The following is a 20,076-nucleotide window of genomic DNA, read 5'->3' as shown; positions in this document are numbered from 1 at the left end:
TAAAACATTAAATGTATCAGATTCCCATAACAACTTATCAAATGAGGGCAGCAAATGTTATGCCATCACTCACACTGCTTTGCTCCAGTTCAAAAACAATTAGACAGTATTTTAACTCAGGAAGGAGACAGACATTTAAACCAAAACAAATTTGTTTTTTTAAAGGAACATTGTTTACATGGTTCCTCTGCTTTTATTTTTATTTTTTTGTGCTAATATTTTTCAATTGATTGTGACTTCTGTTGACTTGTTCAATAAAACACAGCTGAAATAGAGCAAAGTCAGCAAAATGTGTGAACCTCTGTCTACTTTCACTTCCCAATAAACTTATAAATACTGTGGATCAAGTTACCCAGCTTCATGTTTTATTTGTAACACTAAATCAAGACATCCATTTGCCTCCTCTGCTGTTAACTTATCCCATTTGTAGGCCTGAAGTTCCTTGGGATAGAAACTTGGTGTGCCTATTCTTCACACAGGGGTGGTCCAATAGCTAATTTCCAGTGTGTTGGTGATGACGATGATGGAGATGATGATGATGATGATGGCATAAAAATTTTTTTTCTTGTATCTCTGTTACTTTAGGAACTATCCACAAGTCTTGGGCTTCAACCCATTCTACTTGAGAAAGTCCTGCATGACCAAAGGATACATTAGATTTCCCCTTTTTCTGTGGAAGGAAAACATTAATATCAGATGCTCTGCTTATCAGGTTTAAGTTCCAAGCCAATCCACCCCCCAAAGAGGAAAGAATCAAATTATTGGTTTTCTATACTGGTGATCACTGTTCTATAGAAAAGCTGTATGAACCAAAATGACCTTGGAGGTTTTCTAGTCCAAGTACAGACCCTATACTATTCCAGACAAATGGCTGTCTAGTCTCTTCTTAAAAGCTTCTAGTGAATGAACAGCCACAACTTCTGAAGGCAAGCTGTTCCACTGGTTGATTGTTCTGTCAGGAAAAAAAATATACTTCATTTTTTCACTTTATTATTGTGGGCTCATTTGACAGTTAGGTTGATTGAATAGAAGGCCATTTCCCACCTGCTTATACTGTTTTTTTAAAATTATGTACACTTTCAAGGCTTTAAGATTTTTCATACGCTACTTTAAGAACACAGGAATGCTTATGAATAAATAATATGTATTCTAGAAATTAATACTATTTGTTGCACATAGTCTGTTGATCTTACAAAAGAAAATACAGCCAAGTAATCTATCGGATATAAATATTTCATTAAAAGAAATATTTAAAAAACATTAATAAAATTGCTAATTCTGAGATTTAAAAAATTCCAATAATATATAAAGGTGGAACAATAACTAAAATTTGACAACCAACAAATAATGTTGTGGAATAAAAGAAATATTTTTACTTTTAATTTATCGTATTTAGGAACTACCCATATCTGGGTAGTTCTGGGTGGTGTACAAATAATATACTAAAAGCATAAAAACAATATATAAAAACTATTTGCATACACAGATGCAGCTGATATATAAGATTGACCAAAGGTATACACATTGCCATGATTGTCCTATACTTTCAGAGTGGAACTTTTATTGTTTTTAGTCTTCTCCAAATTTATAATTAAATTACATGATTTGCATTACATCAAATACCAAATATTAATGACAAGATCAAAAAGTTATTTTGCAATAAATGCAAAAACATAAGATCTGAATATTTACCTTTGACATAACTTCTTAGGAAATTTTAATCTAATGTCCAGGATCTCCCTTTCATTATCTCCATGAACAAGAACACACCTACACAGATATATCAACAATTTATTTAATCAAAGGCTGTTTCAATCACAGTCACAATTCTAGTTGTCTTACAAATAGAAATAAATTAGAACAAGAAAAACAAAAACAAGGAAATCTTCACAAACAATAATATGACTTCACATTTCATGTCATTGAAAACAATCCTTTACAAAGTAATATAGCATATACTTTGGTTAGCCAGAATCCAAACAACCCAGCCCCAGGGCCTACTAAAAAGCCAGGTCTTATAGGTTTTAGGTTGGGGCTCTCTAAAAGATGATAGGATCAGGGCCATATGGACTTCCAGAAGAATGATGTTCCATAGGACAAATCTGGGTATAGAAAGATCCTCCAAGGTCCTGCAAGATTGCTCTGCTTTACCAATGGAATCTGGAGCAAAGTAACCCTGGAAGATCTTACCAAAAAAGTTCCAGAGAGAGGCAGCCTGTAGATAACCAAGAAGCCACGAAGAGCCTTATGGGTGACAATTAGTAGCTTGAATTGCATCCAAAAGCCAACTGTCAACCAGCACAACTTGTGAAGTACTGATGCTGCAAGAGTAACATGACATACTCCCACAACTACTTGCACTGGTGTATTCCATGCCTGCATTCCAAGTGGTCTTTAAGGGCAGTCTTATGTAGAGCTGTACTGGGGAGCTGCTGATCTTTTAAATCAAAAGCCAGACTTATGTGCTCGATCACATCCTCACTACCAACCAACTGGAACTAGAGAGAACTGGTTTGGTACTAGCAAACCAGAAAAGAGAACGACTGCTATAGAATAATGTTCTCTATCCCCAACCCCAAAAGTGGTCCAGAAAGATATGATCAATTTACATGAAAGTTGCACAGTGATCAGGCAAAATCAGGCAAGTCACATCAACCCTGTCCTATCTCACCAGAAGTCTTCCATAAGTGTGATCAGGGTCATCTTAGGCATTCTAATCTAAAGCCTGACAGAAAAGTGTGCAGACAATTTATTTCTGTGAGGGTCCTGTAGATTTGCACCACCAGGAGTTTAAAAAGAGGCTGAAAACTCATCCAACACTGCTAGGTCCTAAGATAGCTTTTTGAAGAAAATATACCTTTTCCTCAATACCACCTTTTCCAGAAGGTAGTTGCAGAAGGAAAAGGTGGTATTGAGGAAAAGGTATATTTTCTTCAAAAAGCTATCTTTACTTAAAGATGAATTTATCACAGCTTGAACACAGCCAATAGCAATCATTTGGGCAGCCTTAATCAACTAGAAAAGATAAGCACCTAACAGCCATTTGGCAGCACTAACACCCGAAAACATCTTGTCCTTGTCCCCAGGTACTAGGGCAAGACCCAGCTTCAAACAACTTAATAGCAACTGACCAGTCAAAGCCAAATGGATCTGAGTGATTTTATTCAACACATGCCTACAATGGCTCAGTAATTCCTTACAAAGATTACAGGTAGCCTTTTTTAGTAACTGCCTCATTTAGTGACTATTCAGAGTTTACCACAGTGATTAAAAAAATAACTTTATGACAAATCCTCATATTTACGATCTTCACAGGAAAGACTGTAAAGCAAAGGAAAGCCAAAGTAAGATTAACAAACCAAGGTCACAGTTTCACTTAGTTTCGTTTAATGATTGAGTTGCTGGTCCCAAATGTGGTCATTAAACAAAGACATGTTCTTCATGCCTCTCTCTCCCTAAAAGGGTCAACATTAGAGGAATTACAGCTCTGCATTTTGCAGCTGTGATAAGATTCCCCTCTCCCTCGCTAAAATATTTTTTACACTTTTAGAAGAATTGGGGTATCCAACAACCACTGCGTAAAAGGCTACTAAAAGGTGTTCTAAGGGTCACACATGCAAAATCTGTGCTGGACAGAAAACACCAAGACTAAAAATAATTCCCTTTTTATTGAAAAGAGTTAATAAGATTATCTTCAGTGCGTTTGAAATTGCTTTATAATGAAAATGAATAAATCCAAATAAATCCAAAAAATGAAACAGGGACTGAATCTCCCACCCCCACCCCCTTTTGGCTAGGATTAAACCCAGCTCCTCTGTTTGTACTGTATAATCCTATCAGCCCTCTATTGATTCTCCCTACCCACCCAGACAAAGCCCTTCTGCAATCCCATATAAACCACAGAAGTGTCCTTGCAAGCTCATAATATCCACGGGTGTCAAACTTGCCGCTTCACGTTGCTGTCACATGACGTTTCATGATGTTTTTCCCATTCACAGAGCTGAGGTGGGCGTGTCGTATCCGGTCCGTGGGCCGACCGTTTGACTGTTTGACTATAATTATTATAACTGAGTATAATGAATATAACTGAGTTTGACTATAATTTTTATACTCTGCATACAGCCTAATAAGAGATTTGCAGCATCATGGTAAGCTGAGGAACCCCAATCTCCCATCCTCAACCAGCCTGTTGACTTCAACCTTCCCGCTCTAAGAATCTACTTCCTTCCAGAAGGCCCATTTTATCCAGCCACAGGATTCCTACCTTATAGTTCTTTTATAAGTTCTTTTCTACTTTTATAAACGTCTGGGGATCCCATTTTTCAGGCCTCTTTTCTTGGAAAGAAAAGATCTTAAGATCCACCTAGAGATCAAGAAAACTTGTTTCTTCTCCCCAATGTTGTGCTCTTTCAGCCTGAAAGCGTAATACTTTCCGTATAGTAAAGATTGCAATTGGAGGCTCTTGTGGTTTGTGGGACACCCAAGGCCTTGACATTTGTGCCACCATGTCCTATATAGCTACTTCTCTTGAAAGGACACCTGCTGCTGTTTTCTTACTTTAGTGATAACGCTCACCCTGAACATTGGACATATTTGAAGTGAGGTTGATAAACCTTTGATGATTAAGGCTGGGCTCTAGTCCAGAATGCTTTAGACTAGAATTAAATATATGATACTTTTAATACATGGGTCCTCTTCTGGATTGATACCTTTGATGGCTGCTTCGTTGAAGAAGAACCAGGTCTACCTGGGTCAATCTTTTGTCAAATGATGTGGGGTGCATCTACTGAGTTACCAATACTCAATTGTTCCTTTCTACTTGTCCCTACGTGCAAACTCCTGCCCTTTCGCCCTGTACCTTGGCAAAAGTCGTTTTGTTTCCCTAAAGCCCTGCCAATAAATTGTCGCTAACTTTGGGGGAGGTGGCTGACATCAGAGACACGCAGGCACAAAGGCCAGCCTCTGTGTGAGAGAGAGAGAGAGACCGTTGTCATGCGCGCGGGGAAAGTTCTCCTCTCACGCGACTCTGCCACAGAGCGCAGAACAGCAGCAGCAGCAGCAATCGCCGTTGTCACCGCCCCACCTTCAATCCCCGTCCAATCGCCTTCCTCGGGTGGTCGTCATCTCTTTGACGGATGGGCTTGTCGGGCGCGCGCGGATTAAAAAAAAGAAAAACACCTCACTTTCTCCCGCTCTCGCCTTTCCCTACCCACGCGCGCGTTGTCCCGGTTTGCCCACTTTGTTGGCCTCAGAGAGAGCGGGTGGGGAGAGGGGTGGGTGGGGACACATCCCCTTTAGCCAATGAGGACGTTCGGAATATTGAAGAGGGTGGGGCGGAGAAGGCGGGGCGCGCAGAAACACATCTCGGGCTCGAAGGCCACGCCTCCTCGTGGGCTGCTCCTTCAAAAAAAAAAAACCACCTGGAAGAGGCTCGCGCGAACGGCACCGCCTTAAGGGCTGGCTCGCTCGTGCGGCAGGCGGATTAAAGGCAATAACATGCAAATCGAGCTCCGAGGTTCTTGAGCGGTGTCTCAAGAGCGCGAGGAGGGAACGTTTCTCTTCGCGTCCCGCCGGCCAAGTTCTGGATCGCGCGCCTCCTTTCCTCGGCGCGCGGGGCATGTTTGCGCTGCCTCGGGGGAGCTAAGGGGCGCCGAGCTTGTAGCCCAAGGCCGCCTTTCGGCGCTTCGCTTCGCTGCCATGTCTCCCGCCAGCAAGGAGGTGGAAGGGGGCACCGCTCCCTCCGCTCCGGAAGAAAGTGAGTCGGCGGGCGAGGACGAACCGAAAAGGGAGAACGGAATATGGTGCCCGCGGGAAGCCTTGCTCGCCTCCGGGGTCGCAGAACTCGACCTGGTGGCCACTGGGCTCGGGGCCACGCAGAGTCCACCCGAGAAGGCGGCGGAGCAGAGTGAGCCGCCGCCGCCGCAAGTGCACCCGGAGACGGCCGAGCCCCCCGAGGGAGGCTGGGGCTGGGTGGTCATGCTGGCCTCCATGTGGTGCAACGGGACTGTCTTCGGGATCCAGAACTCCTGCGGAATCCTCTTCAAGTCCTTGCTGTCGGAATTCGGAGACCCCAAAGACGAGCAACTGATGTTCAGGACAGGTGAGGGAGGAAAAATGGGCCCCTGGGGCTTCTTCCCTTTCCCAGCTGCCTTTAAAAAGCAGCCAGGCGATGGGGTCCGGGGATTCCGGGGGGAGGGGAGGGATGTCCCGCAAAGGTTTTGAAGCGGCGTTCTTGAGCACAGCGGAAAGGCGACGAGAGGAAAGAACCGAGCCGCTTTCCTCCAACTCGGGGATGGAACTTCTTGCAGCCCCACGACAACTCGAACGCATCCCAACTTGGAGTGCTGGACTGCATGGCAACTAGATACCCGCCTCTTCAGTGGGAGCGATGTGCTGCCAAGGGTGTGTTCCCAAACCCCAGACTTGTGCAGGGTGTGTGTGTGGTTATACACACACACACACACACACGTGTGTGTGTGTGTGTGTGTGTGTCTAGGTGTGTTTGGGTCTTTTCCCGTGTAAGAGTATCTTGGTGACGTGTCTGCGAGGTCCCACTCGCCATCCTCAGGCTGGTGCTTTCCTGGCAAGAAGCCGAAAGCACCAGCCTGAGGATGGCGAGTGGGACCTTGCCGAAACATCACCAAGATACTCTTACACAGGAAAAGACCCAAACACACCTAGACCTACATACCTGTACCCATGAAAATCTACAGATAGATAGATAGATAGATAGATAGATAGATAGATAGATAGATAGATAGATAGATAGATAGATAGATAGATACAGATATAGATTTGCACAAATGCAAACCTGCTTTGAAATGTATGTCGGAGCATTTCTTTACACTATGGCATACCATTTTAATTGCAAGAAAACTGTACCTCTACCTTCATGTAGTCCTCCGAATCAGACTGCCTCAAAGATCTTTGTCTTTTAAAGATAAAGACATCTTTATCCTTTTTTTTTTGTAACCTAAAACACTTCATATCTCTCCTATCCATGGAGTCATATAGGCTGGGGGCCCAGCTGTGACTATTATTGGTTTTATTTGACATCCTGTGTAAAACACATTTTCTCTGGTGGTGTCACCTTAAACTCCCCCTCTATTTTTTATAGTTTTTTAAAATATATATTGCAGGGAAGGATGCCAGTTGTGATCTGACAGTGACATGGGGAAATTCCTTTGTAAAAATCTAATTGATTGGGGGGGGGGCTTGTGCCACAAGGGTGGCACAAAACATCAGCTCTGTGACCTGCAGTTCCCTCTCCCCATCTAAAATAATGGAGAAATTGCTCTTTTCTCTTGTGTAAGAAAAGAAAAACATCATCCCGGAGGCAAGGATATCCTGGCAAATGCCACCTTGTGTTCTCTAGGGTTATATGAATTCTACTCTTAGTGGCTACTCTTAGTTGTTAGTTGAGTAAAGCAGGAAGTATGACAGCTCACAAAGCGCATACAAGCCATGCATGTATATCATTCTAAACTACTGTTGGTTGGCTAGGGTTTTAGCCTAGTGTGTTATGCGAATCCAGAAATTTGAGCTTAGTAAACTATAGTTCATTTAACCATGTGTGAGCCTGTACACAAGAGAAAAGAGCAATTTCTCCATTATTTTAGATGGGGAGAGGGAACTGCAGTACAGTACAGCTCAATAATCATGGTGAAATAATATTTGCTGGGTAAAATTGTGAAATACAAATTTAAAACCACTGCATAGTACTTAAAATCACGCTATTCTCATAGAAGTAATAATAAGGGGAAAAACTGTTAAGGCATGTGAACTTAATTTAACAATACAGATCTTTTTATTACTTACATCTTTATTTTAGTCTTTATTTTGTGGAAATAAAAACTGATAGAAATTTCTAAAATGTGTACTATAATTAGAAAAATGTTTTCATCATTCTTTTTGTAAATGACAGTGTTCCCCACCCAATTAATTTGAACTTAAAATGATTTTAATTTTTTAAAGAATATAATATTCCAGATCTAGATATGCACAGTTATATGAACTAATTAAATGAACTTTCTAAGGAAAGTTTAGTGGCCAGTACTTATGACAGTGTTTTTTTCCCTTCAGTTAAAAAAGCTGAAGTTATGTTGACCATCTGTTGATTTCAGTTGTAGACTACAAATCTCTATCAGCTTGTGTAAGATTTCCCATTGAACTCAACAGGATATAGCAATAGCATTTAGACTTATATACCGCTTCATAGTGCTTTACAACCCTGTCTAAATAGTTTACAGAGTCAGCATTTTGCCTCCAACAATCTGTGTCCCCATTTTATCGACCTTGGAATGATGGAAAGCTGAGTCAGTCTTGAGCCAGTGAGAATCAAATTGCTTGTAGTGGACAATGCTGCATTCTAACCACTGCGCCATCATGGCTCCTATATATTTCCACCTATACATGTATAGGATTACATTGATGGTAACTCATTGCACAGTACATTTTTGGATGTTACCACTCAATTGTACATTGCAAATCTAAGTATTATATATATATTCTTTACACAATTGCCATTCATCTGATTTGGGTTAATATTTCTATACCTAAAACTAATGCATTTATTTTAATTCCTAACAGCACTATTATCAGATTATTTTGAAAATCAGTTATTAGGGAAACTGTCATAGACATAGTGTACATGAATTTGGGCGGACTCAGGGAGACAGTGGAAGGAGGGGCTGGTGTGCTATGAACAACAAGGTTGTACCTTCCTATTATGGTTTAAGTGATTGCAAATGTCTACTTGAAACTGAGCATGAACTTCATACAAAATACATACTATGTTATCCCTATTGTTTTTTCTCACTGAAGAGTAAGTGGTAAACTTAAAATTATTGCTTTGACTTAGCTTCAAGGAATATTTCATTATTATGAAAGTATCTACTGGTAAGTTAGAAAAGTGTCAACTGCTTAAGTAATTTAAAAAGTCTAACATGTCTGGTTAGCTTGGCATTGAATGTAGTAGAATAGTAATAACAAGATATCATTACATTGTTTCTAGTTGGACCATATTAATCTTTTCTTAAGAAGCAAGTTTATCTGATGTTTTATGATATGTGTATATTGTACAAGTATATATTTACATTAATATAATATGTCATCTTAATCAATAGACTAAGTTTTAATTTCTAGTTGGAATAAATTGCAGTTTAGGACTGATGCAAGTTGAATGAACATATACAACAGCAAGTATGGGCTGAAATATTCAAATCTCTTGGTGGGGCACTGTCTCTTGTTATTCCGTACAGTAGATGGTGTAGTGCAGGGACTAGTCTAGGTAGTTATTAGGAGTAAACAGTGACTCAAAGGCACAGATTAAAAAAGGGGGGGAAGAGGGAAACAGGTGGTTTGTCAGGCATAAAATCAAGGGGTATAAAGAATAGAAAAGAGATGCCACCACTTAAATATATTTATTGCTAAGATTTTGAAGTTACTGTTATTATACAATCTAACAGGCTGCTAATACAAATGCAGGACTAAGGTAAAAGTAGACTAGATAGAATCTATTTCCTTTATATTCGGAAAACTCGCCATGGACAACTTGCCACAGGACAAGAGTTATACTAATATAAAAGAAATGATAGAATAGAATTATTAAAGGATGCCAAAGGAGGGACAAAGTGAAATGTGAATGACAAAAATGAAAATTATTTTTAAAATTATTTTAAATAATTAAATTGAATTATTGAATTGTCCCCACATTGAAGTTTTCTCGTGGTGAGTTTGACTGTGGTGAATTGTCCCATTCCGTGGCAGTGGTGTCTAAACTCATCTGAATCTAACAAATCTCTCTTTGCCTTCACAGCAGCGGTAGTGGATGGGGGTAAAATTATATCTTTCTGATAATCAGAAAGCATTCATACTATGCAGAAGAAAAGCTTAGAATGGGAAAAGCCGTTTGGAAACAGGTGAAATAATTAGAATGTATAGGACTCATTCCGCTGCTGAGTGTGAGGGACTGTTACGAACATGTGGGGAATAAAAGGAGCAACTGTATTTTCTCCAGACTTGTTTAAAATATGCATTCATTCAGCTTCAGATCCTTCTTGTGGCTCTCATCAAACAACTGCCTCTTTGTTAATTCTCTATCACAAACCATCCATTTTCATATGTTTTCCAAAATAAGTTGCAGTAAGCTATATGAAATGTATTTGAGGATCAGAATCTCTAAATGCAGCATTTCCTTATAGGGGATAGAGAAACACTGGTGTGCTGAAATGACCATCTGATATAAACAAAAATAAATTTACAGAACAAAATCTGCTTTAGACTACTTGAAGATACTATTAGCTTGTGAATAAAAGAGATGAATATAATAAAAACACATATTTTAGTGAATATTGAAGTAATTGTTGCTTTCAAAAATGCATCATAAAATGCCTTGTTTAGTGACCATTTGCAGTTACCATTGTAATGGAAAATTAACTCTTTCTGAGCTGGTTACTTGTTTTGAAACAGAAATTTTAGTGCATAGGACTACATAAACTTTGTGGTTTAAGATTTTGTTATGGTGACCACTTTTTTGTTTTTAATTCATATATTACATTTTGTTTGCAGAGATAAATGAATCTGTAAGATTTTTTATTCCAGAGTCTATGTTTAAGTGCATAATCCTAGATCAGAAGTATCCAAACTTGGGAACTTTAAGACTTGTGAACTTTAAATCCCAGAATTCCTCAGCCAGCTATGTTGGCTGAGGAATTCTGGGAATTGAAGTCACAAGTCTTAAAGTTGCCAAGTTTGGGGACCACTCTCCTAGATTCTTCAAAAATAAAGATAAATCATGGCAAGTTGTTCCACTGATTAATCCATGCTAATTATTATGAACAAAATGTAGTTATCTTTTATCTTTGTTTTTTTGTATTTCATAAAGAAAGTTTGGATCTTTTAGTGTTTCAAGGCTGATTTTATTGGATAAATCAATTATCATCCATTCCTATACTCCCAAGAGGTCAGAATTGCAGTGGAAGAAGTCAAAGGGCAATCTCTGTGAGGTTGTTTACGTTTCTTCTGTGACTTGCTTGATACAATGAACTATTTACTTTAAAAAAATAAGTTCCTAATACTCATATATGTGCAACATACTTTTGCTTTCCTTGCTTTTTAAAAATAGATGAGTTATGTTACATAGCAGAGAGCTAAATTAGGTATTTTGGAGACAACTATGTCCCTAAAAGACAGATTTGAGAGGATTTTGTCTGTATCAAGCTAGCCAGAGCTATCTCATTATCTGGCCTCTACTTTTATCACATTTGTAATATTCTTCATGTCAGTTTTAGTAAATTCAAGGCAGCACAGTGGTGTTAGTCTATGGCAGAGGAAACGGCTTCGTCTTCACTTGACAATAGAGCTCATGAGAGGTTTGGAGCTTTCCAGTTGTGTGGACTTTGGTATTCTAGCAATGGCCATAATAAAGAATTCCGAAGAAGGTCCTCAGACTGAAAGAGATTTTACCAATAGAAGAGAATATTAGTATCTCAGGGTTAAACTTGCTGTTGTTTTCTGATTGTCTGAGTTGGTAGTTCCTTGATTGGTATTGTTCACTGCTTGATTGTTAGTCTGGTATTAATCCTGGTGTTATTACCTGGGTGTTGATTGCTGGCAAGGAGGTGAATTGGTCTCTTTGTTTCCTTTTTAGTTTTGTTATTGTCTTTCTTGAGTGATGTATAAATGTGGTTTATTTCTGTGTACCTGTTGTTGGCAGACTTCCAGGAATTCCCTTGGATTTAGCTTGATCTAGGATGCTCACAGTTTCCTATTTGAAACTATAGTTAAGTTTGCCATGTATAATACAATTAAGGAATTTTCATCATGTCTTCTGACTGCTAGTTCAAGTTCATGGATGTTATTTGCCAGTCTTCTGCCTGTCTGTACATAATGGCAGCTACAGTCCTTATACTGTACATTGTAGATGATGCCTGTAGGTGATATCTTCTTGTGCTACTGGGTCCTTAAGCTTATTTAAGATGTTTTGGAGGGTTATAGTTTTACGTGCTATGGTAATGCCATGTAGTTGTAATAGTCTATTGGTTGTTTTTCAGATGTTTTTGATGTATGGCAGTGTTATCTTTTTCATAGCTTGTGCTGGTTGGTTGTGCTGTAGCAGGTTGAATATCAGGCACTTTTTAAAAAAAGTTGCATGGGTATCCATTTTGTAGGAAGATGTTGTATAGGTGTTCTGTTTCCTTTCCCCTGATGTTCAGGCAGTGTGTTTGTGCTCATCTAAATAGAGTTCTTACACAGCTTCTCTTGTGGGAGATTGGATTGTTGCTTTGGTAGTGGAGCATTTGGCTGCTGTGAGTGGTTTTATGATGAACTTGTGTTTCTGATTTGTCACCATTTCTATTGGGGAAAGTGCTACAAGTTGCCGATCATTTTTCCTGTAAGAGTAGATAGCCCCATCTTCTGTTCTTTGCATTGTCCTGATCCAGAGTTTTCATACCCAGTGTCTTCATTAGCCATCCATATGTCCTGGATCTTCTCCATAAGCAGGATCTTTTTGTTGTTGTTGTTTCCATGCCCTTTGTTTGTTTCACTTCTTCATCATGTTTAATTTGCTCTTCAGCATTAGAACGAAAAGCTCCATGGTAACTAAACTCAGGACAAAAGTCCCCAATGGTGTAACTGTGTATATCCTTGCCACCCCCATTATGCTTCCCATAACCAAATGCAATCAATTCATTTTCGTTAAAGCTTTACTTCTGTGAGCCAATCAGCTCAGCTCATCACATCTTCTTAAGGAACAGGATGCTCAGGCAGGGTATGAACAAATTAGCAAAATCTGCTGCTTTCATGGCAGATACTACGGTAGGAAATTAACATGGCCGCTAACATACAACTCTTGCAGAAGAATTGGTACGTAGCCTGTAAATCAAGATCGGTCTTCTTATTGGAATCCTTCAAAGGTACTAAGCTATTCAGAGTCCCTATTTTAAGGTTTAAAAATGTGTAGCTTTGTTAAACAAAACCAAACAAAGTCCTTGACCAAGAGGAGTAGGGCTTCTGAATATCAGTCTAGAAGCTTGCGACTTTCTGTTGTATCTTAATGATTAAGGAGGGTGGCGACTTCTTCATAAGGGGTTAAGCCTTCAACCCAGCACTCTCTTCCATTATAAAGGGGGAACAGAAACAACATAATCACAGCTTCCCTGTGGGTGGAAGGTTAATATTTTGTCAGTCTCACTCCATAAAATATTAGAAGTGTGCCTTCCTGCTGTTCAGCACAGAAATCACCCTTCCCTCTCTCATCAAAGTTATTTTATCCCATCTGTGAGATGACTAAGCACAGTTTGGGCCTCCAGGTCCCACTTGAAATAACAGCTGACTATAGCTGATTTGTCATTAGAGTGGGGGGAGAAGCAGCAGATTGGACCCCTTTCACTTTGGGTACTTCATTTTGCAGACAAATTCTTTTGGTTTCATGATGATGCTTAAAGTCATTGGAATATATTAAAACAATAAAAAAGAAAATGACTCCTCAGGTTCAACTGTATGGACATCTCCTAGTTGTTTTCTTGACAAGAGTACAGAAATGATTTGCTATTGTCATTTTCTGGGATAGTATTATTGTGGTGATGTAGTGTAGTAGTGTGGTGATGATGATGATGATGATGATGATGATGATTTCCAAGCATAGCACATAGCCCTGGAATTTTCTATTATTGTACCCAAAGTTTCATCAGAGCCAACATTATTTAGCTTTTTGAACAATGTGAACTTAATTTCTGCTACCTTGTAGTGATCATAGAAATACTGACATTTGTGAACATTGCCTTCCTTCCTTCACATAGATCTTGCAACCATATTGTATTAGTTCTTTTTATACTGTACTAGGCTTCTATTAGATTCCTACCTTTTCCTACCAGCATTCATTGAATTCTTTAAGAATGTAGGTAGAACATTTGTTCCCACAGTAACCAATGCAATAGTGGGCTTCTGCTTATGTTCCCTAGCAAGATTATGCCTGCATACTTTTCTTAGGTCAGTTTAGAATCAGTGATTGTTCTATAACTCTAGATTTGCATCATAACTCTAATTTACTTGTCTGACTAACCAACTGCAAAAATAGATCTGGCAGCAAGATGTTTTAAATGCCAAGGTGTGGTGTAATGGTTGCGGTAGTATAGCTAGAAACCAAGAGACTGAGTTTTCGTCCTATTCTTGGACACAAGGCCAATTGTTGGGCAAGTTACTTTTTATCAGCCCTAGGAAGCAGGCAATGGCAGTCCACCTCTGGAAAAAAGAAATTTACCAAGGAAATCTCAGGAATTGGTCTAGATGGTCCTCGTAGCTATATTGCAAACTGTTGCAATTTTCTGGTGCTTCAGGGTTTTAAAGATGGGAGAACTTGCATTGATTTTTTTAATTTGGGATTTCTTTTTGTCTTTAAAATCAGCATAAAAAGACGAATGCAACCAGCATGAAACAATGAATGTGACCAGCTTGTCACATGGTAATCTGGGAAATTTGCCCATTTCTTAAATGGATACAGTATAGAAATGAAAATGACTTTGGCTGGTTCTGAACTACTCCTTATCTGATTTTTATTTTCTTGCTGGATGGATTACTTCTGCCATGAAGATGTTCTACCTGTCTTTCCCTGGATTTCTAAAGTGCCATCATTATAGCTCTCTGACTTTTGGTACGGAAGCTGGGCCTAACACTCTGCTTTAAATGAAAAAGATTGTATTATGTTTAAGCCAATTGAGCACTTCCTTTTAAAAATGCATTTATTTATATATCCATTCAGTTTCAAGTCCACCCAACTCCACAGAAGCTTTGCACAGCTTACAATTAAAAATTGAAAATAAACTTTTATGAAAACAATCAGAGGAAAAGAATATAGTTGATCAGAAAGCAGAGCCAAAAAATCAAAAGGGGATCAATCACCTCCTAGCTGAAGGCCTGAGAGAACCACCAAGTCTTTAATAATTTGCAGAAAGTTAAAAAGGTGGGAGAAGAAAGTTATCTCCTGAAAGAGGGAAATGACCTCAGAAGGCAGGCGCTATTATCAAAAGGGCTCACTGGTCCAAATTTTCTTTGAAAACTTCCAGTGATGGAGAATCCAGGACATTTGGAGGCAGGTTGTTCTTATGGTCAACTAATTCTTTCTCATTTTGAATTTGAATATATATATATCTCTCTGTCTGAAATAAACTTACCCAGTACTTTCACTGATAGAAACTATTAGAAGAATTACTTGGGAATTAATAAAAAAATAATTTTTCTCTGAGTGGAAATTACTTTTGAAAATTGGCCAAACTTTTGTAGAATTGCACCTGATTTATTAAATTTATGTGCCACTGAATTACAGACAGTCTTTTTTATTTTTTGTCCTGTTGGATTCATAAAATTATTTGGTCAAGTCATAATTTATTATGTGCTAGGGAAAATTTCTCCTCTTTTCTCATACAACATATCAAAATATGCTAGAACTTTAAAATTTCTACTAAAAAAGACAATTGTAAGCATTTTATGAAAAAGTATTTATAAATGACTTTATAATGTTGTGATATCTAGTATTCAAATGATTGATAGGTATTTTCCAGACATAGAATCAATGTGTCTCAGGCCTAGGAGATGGAAAATTTATTTCATTCCCCCCATCTTTTCAGCTATATTTGCTATACTTTTCTGATATTTAAAGTAGTGTCTAAAACACACTATTTTAAATGGGTATATGTGGGCAGTATACATAGAAGTAAAAAAATTAGCAACCATTTAGTTTGGTTTAAGTTTTAGTTCCTTCTAAATCCCAGTGCTGATGTTCATTTTCTCATTTCCAATTTAAACGTTGTGAATCATTGTTGCAAAAATTTTATGTCTATTTATATCATCTTTACTAAATGAAAAATAATAACTACAAATATTACTATTTTAGCAAAACTTAAATGGTGCTTAAATCCTTTTTTTGGCTCGCAAAGGCTTAAACTTTAAGCCTCCTCTCTCCCTCTCTCTCTCTCTCTCTCTCTGTGTGTGTCTGTCTGTCTTTTTGTCTGTGTCTGTGTGTCTGCACACATGTGCTTTTAAGGCTACAATATTCCTTTATAAAATTATCTTGGATTAACCACTGCTGGCCACAAAGAAATGCTTAGCAGATATGTATCAGATTTACCTGGTAAACCCTGGTTCAGGAAGCTTGAGCAAAATGATAACCAGTTAAATTGTAGCAGAACAGGCTGATTATGACTTCCTCTACCAGTTCAAGCTTCTTTCAGGATCAACTCATAACACAAATGTTATAATAAATCCTGAAAGTTACAGAAGCAAGAATCCATGAGTCAGTTCTAAAAAAAAATTGTCTACATTGCGTCAAAAATGATATCCCTTCCCCCGACTCCCATCTGTCTGACATACTCTTTCAGTATACCAGCTGTAGAGACCAACTTGGACCCTTCAATTCTGTCATTCTGAAACTGCGTTTCTAGAACAATGTTTCTGTCAGGTGTGAAAGACCAAGTCTTCACATGAAGTTTCAGTTTAACTGAATTATTGCTAAAAGCGTATGCACAGGAATCTTATCAACTAACGGTCAGCACCTGGTTATAAATTGATAATGGTAACAGCAATCAAGGTGAGGGGGGCTGGACTTAATTCATTTGTAACGATTCTAGGCTGATCCTTCTTTTTTACTTCTCTCCCTGGCCCCACAGTACCAAACATGGTCAATTTGGAGGGTTTCTTTCTTTTTTTGTCTTTTGGAACTCTGTTCCTTTTTTTTTTGGCTGTATACTTTTCAGCTACTTACTCTATTGTGTATTATACCAAGGATATAAGAAGGATAATGTAGAGCTTGAACAAGTACAAAAAAGGACAAAACGAAAAGGGCGCTAGAATGGCTTCCATACAAAAAATGACATTGGACATCATCGGGGGAGGGCCAAGTCAAAATATATAAAATCATGTGAAGATCTTGTGTGCTTGTTTGTCTATGCGCTCGCTTGCTTAGTGACATTTCATTCATGGTCATGGTGAGTATGACGTTTGCTGTTTGCTTATATATGGTGGCTTGCCCTCGCAGGTTTGATAGGGTGTGGTTTCTTCCTTAATGGTTCTTGATTATTGTATTGTTTTCTACCTGACTGGTGTCTAAAACAGCATGTATGACATAGGTAACATTGACAGATAATTTTTTTCTCCCTCAAGAGGAGAAATTGTACAGCGTGATTAAAATGGAATCCAAGTGTGTTATATTCCTTGCCTGCAGCAAGAAACAAGATCTTTTAGAAAAGGAAAGAACTTGGTAAACTTGTATAATACAAGCAGAATGCTTGCTCTGAACATTTGGTTCTTTCTTCAAGAATGTACTCAAACAGATCTGTCTCAATTTTGACACCTACATTGCGGAAGGGCTACTTGATGTAACTGCTTAACGTTTTAAGGAAGGGAAGAGTTTGTACTTTAACATCTTAACTCCCTTGACTGCCTTCTCTTCTACCATTCCTCTTTGTTATCTCTTGTTTATTTTTTCCTTTTTCCAGGCAAGTTGGCCAGCATACCCCTTTACCCAAATGTAGAGATTGGCATACCCTCCACCCACCCCCAAGTGTAGAGATGGGATCTACCTACACTTTTCATTCTTTAGGAGACTTTATGAGATTAATTTGGATCCCAGAGATATACTTTGAAATAGAGGTTATGTTAAAGTCTGGGGTTAAAAACCACTGCTTGATTAATTGATTGACTGACTGGTTGAGTGATTGAATTATAAATTATTTTTTCTCTCGAGAGCTCAAAGCATTTTAAGGGAATAGGCTGTGAGTGGTTTCCCTTACTTTAGATCCAAAACAGGCCTGTGAGATAAATTTACAGTGAGCATATTTTCTCGGAAAAAAACAATTGAAAAGGGGGCAAATATAAAAGAGGTTCATAAGGATAAAAAACTGTTTTCATTTATAACTGCTTTGCAAAATATAAGAACAAAACCAAGAAAAAATTAAAAAAAAAAATCTAAAAAAACCTGTTGAAACATCAGAATATTGACATTTGTGGGGATATTCACACACGCGCCAAATACAAGTCATTATTTAAAATTCACTGTAGAGTTGTAATTGCAGGAAAGTCATTATCTTGATGGCAAACCTCAGATAAGGACAAAAGCAAATACAACTCAGACAAACAAAATCATTAATGCAAAGAAGGATTAGAGAGAGGAAGTAAACATGTGTTAGACTTTAACTAGAGATAATTAATTGTGTTAATTACTATGCTAAACAGTAACAAAAGTTGAGCAACAACCAAAGTTAACCAATGTTAGAGGATTACTAAAAATGTGTATAAATACAAGACTAGACTCCAATAAAGTCATCATGATTCAGTTGATCATGATCAAACACCTCGACTGCCTCGTCATTACAACAATCCACAATTTTCCACAGTGGTATCTGAAACTAATTTATTCTAACACTAAATAGAACTTGCAGCAGAATATGCCTACACTGTCTTGATTATTTTTTCTACAAATAAAACATTAGAAGGCAATGGAATTTATTTACTCATTCTTGACAGAATTTAGCTATCCCAGTGGGCATGATGTTGCTATACTCTTTATGACAGCTTTTCCAGACTTCACAACCAGCATAATCAAAATTCTGGGAGGGCTACTTTCTGGTATACCGGCTCTCCTGAAAGAGCAGACTATTCAATCGCTTGCAGTAAAAAAAAAAAAAACTTGAATAGGTAGTATAATAAAAGATATACTTTTTTAAGGAGATGAGGGCCCTGTCTGTAAATGCTCAATTCCATTTTGCCTTTAGTCTTAGAAACTGTGAAACAGCATACAAGTATCCTTAATGATGGTAATTGGGACCAGACTTTCCATCGGTAAGTGACTTAGTCGTAATATTACGGTATTACGTGACTGCCATTCAGTAAAGATAGTTCTGGCAGTCCATGGTTGCCATCATCAAGTGAATTACCATGATTTGTTAAGCAAGGACTTCACGTGACTGTGATTTCTGATTTCCTGCTGACTTCAATCCCCATCAACTTTCTTTGTGGAAAGTTGACCTGGAAGTTTGCAAATTGTGATTATGTGACTGCAAGATATTACAGAAGTTGAAAATGTGGTTCAGTTGCTGAGCACTCCAGTCACAATGACATAATTGCAGGAGCTTTCCATTAGCCAGAATTTGGGGGACTATTTGTAAGTACTACTTGTTCAATGCTGTCATAAGTTTGAATGGTCACTGAATAAGTGGTTGCTAACTGAGGACCACGAGTATAAATAAGAAAGACCTCGTATCTTTAGGATTCTTAGGTGCTAAAGATTTGTATGCTCCAAATGTTTTCCTCTTTTACACCATTCATTTTCTCTAAATTACTTTTTAAAGGAATACTTGAGTCGAATGAGGTTCAAAATCTTAATGGTTTAAAAGCGCACCCTTAGCATGCAATCTGCAGTTGAGATTTGTTTTTCAGCTCGTGGGGATAGATTGATTGTTAAAATTTATAAACAGCATCATTCCAGAGTTTTGGCTCATTAGCATACAGCTGGATATGAGGGATGGAGCCCTGCTTCCCTTCTATCGATAGCTGTAGGAGAATCGTAATCTGGGAGGGAGCAGTTGGGAGGCAGAGAGATCTGGCACCTTTTGCTGCCTCCCAAAATGTAGCAGAAAACTTCTGACTTTGAGTGGGTGGTATAGACTTTTTTTTTTTGTTAACCCTTTTTAAGTTCCCAAAGCATAGTAATATCATTGCATTTAATATCCCCTGTCCCCAGAAAACCTTTAAAAAAAAAAGATTAAGAGTGTTTGACTCTACCCACAGTGACTTCATTGTATAGCCCCCTTGGAGCTGAAACTATTTGCAATGAGTTATTTAGCCATGGCTTCAAAAAAAACCTGCCCATCTTACTCTATAAAACATCTGAATATTAATACCACTGCAGAACATTGATATGGATGATGGACCAGCTGTACCACAAGAGAAGGTCTACCATAGATAAGATTTGCCTGTGGGTCTTTGAAGATGATCCAGTGGGCAGATTTCGTTTGGATCAGGCAGTCTTGCAGATGTGCATGTTCAAAGCCATAAAAAGCCATAAAAAGTTGTTTCATTACC

At 38.4% G+C, this 20,076-nt stretch overlaps 1 protein-coding gene across 2 annotated transcripts in view; it reads left to right on the top strand.

Annotated features, from left to right (window-relative positions):
• Positions 1 to 5,512: 5,512 nt before the first annotated feature.
• Positions 5,513 to 20,076, top strand: part of SLC16A10 (solute carrier family 16 member 10) — a 51,321-nt gene continuing 36,757 nt past the window's right edge. For both annotated transcript variants that reach the window (XR_015745182.1, XM_087942202.1), the window contains exon 1: positions 5,513 to 6,100. Coding sequence is in view for 1 of the 2 variants with exons in the window: in XM_087942202.1 (XP_087798328.1) it covers positions 5,698 to 6,100 (403 nt within the window). In the remaining variant the exon portion in view is untranslated. The remainder of the gene's footprint in view (positions 6,101 to 20,076) is intronic.

This window comes from Notechis scutatus, chromosome 1 (assembly GCF_049901735.1).
Source record: "Notechis scutatus isolate UNSWTSFEM ecotype Mainland chromosome 1, rNotScu1.2, whole genome shotgun sequence".
NCBI lineage: Eukaryota > Metazoa > Chordata > Lepidosauria > Squamata > Elapidae > Notechis > Notechis scutatus.
This window is presented reverse-complemented; position numbering and strand designations above follow the sequence as displayed.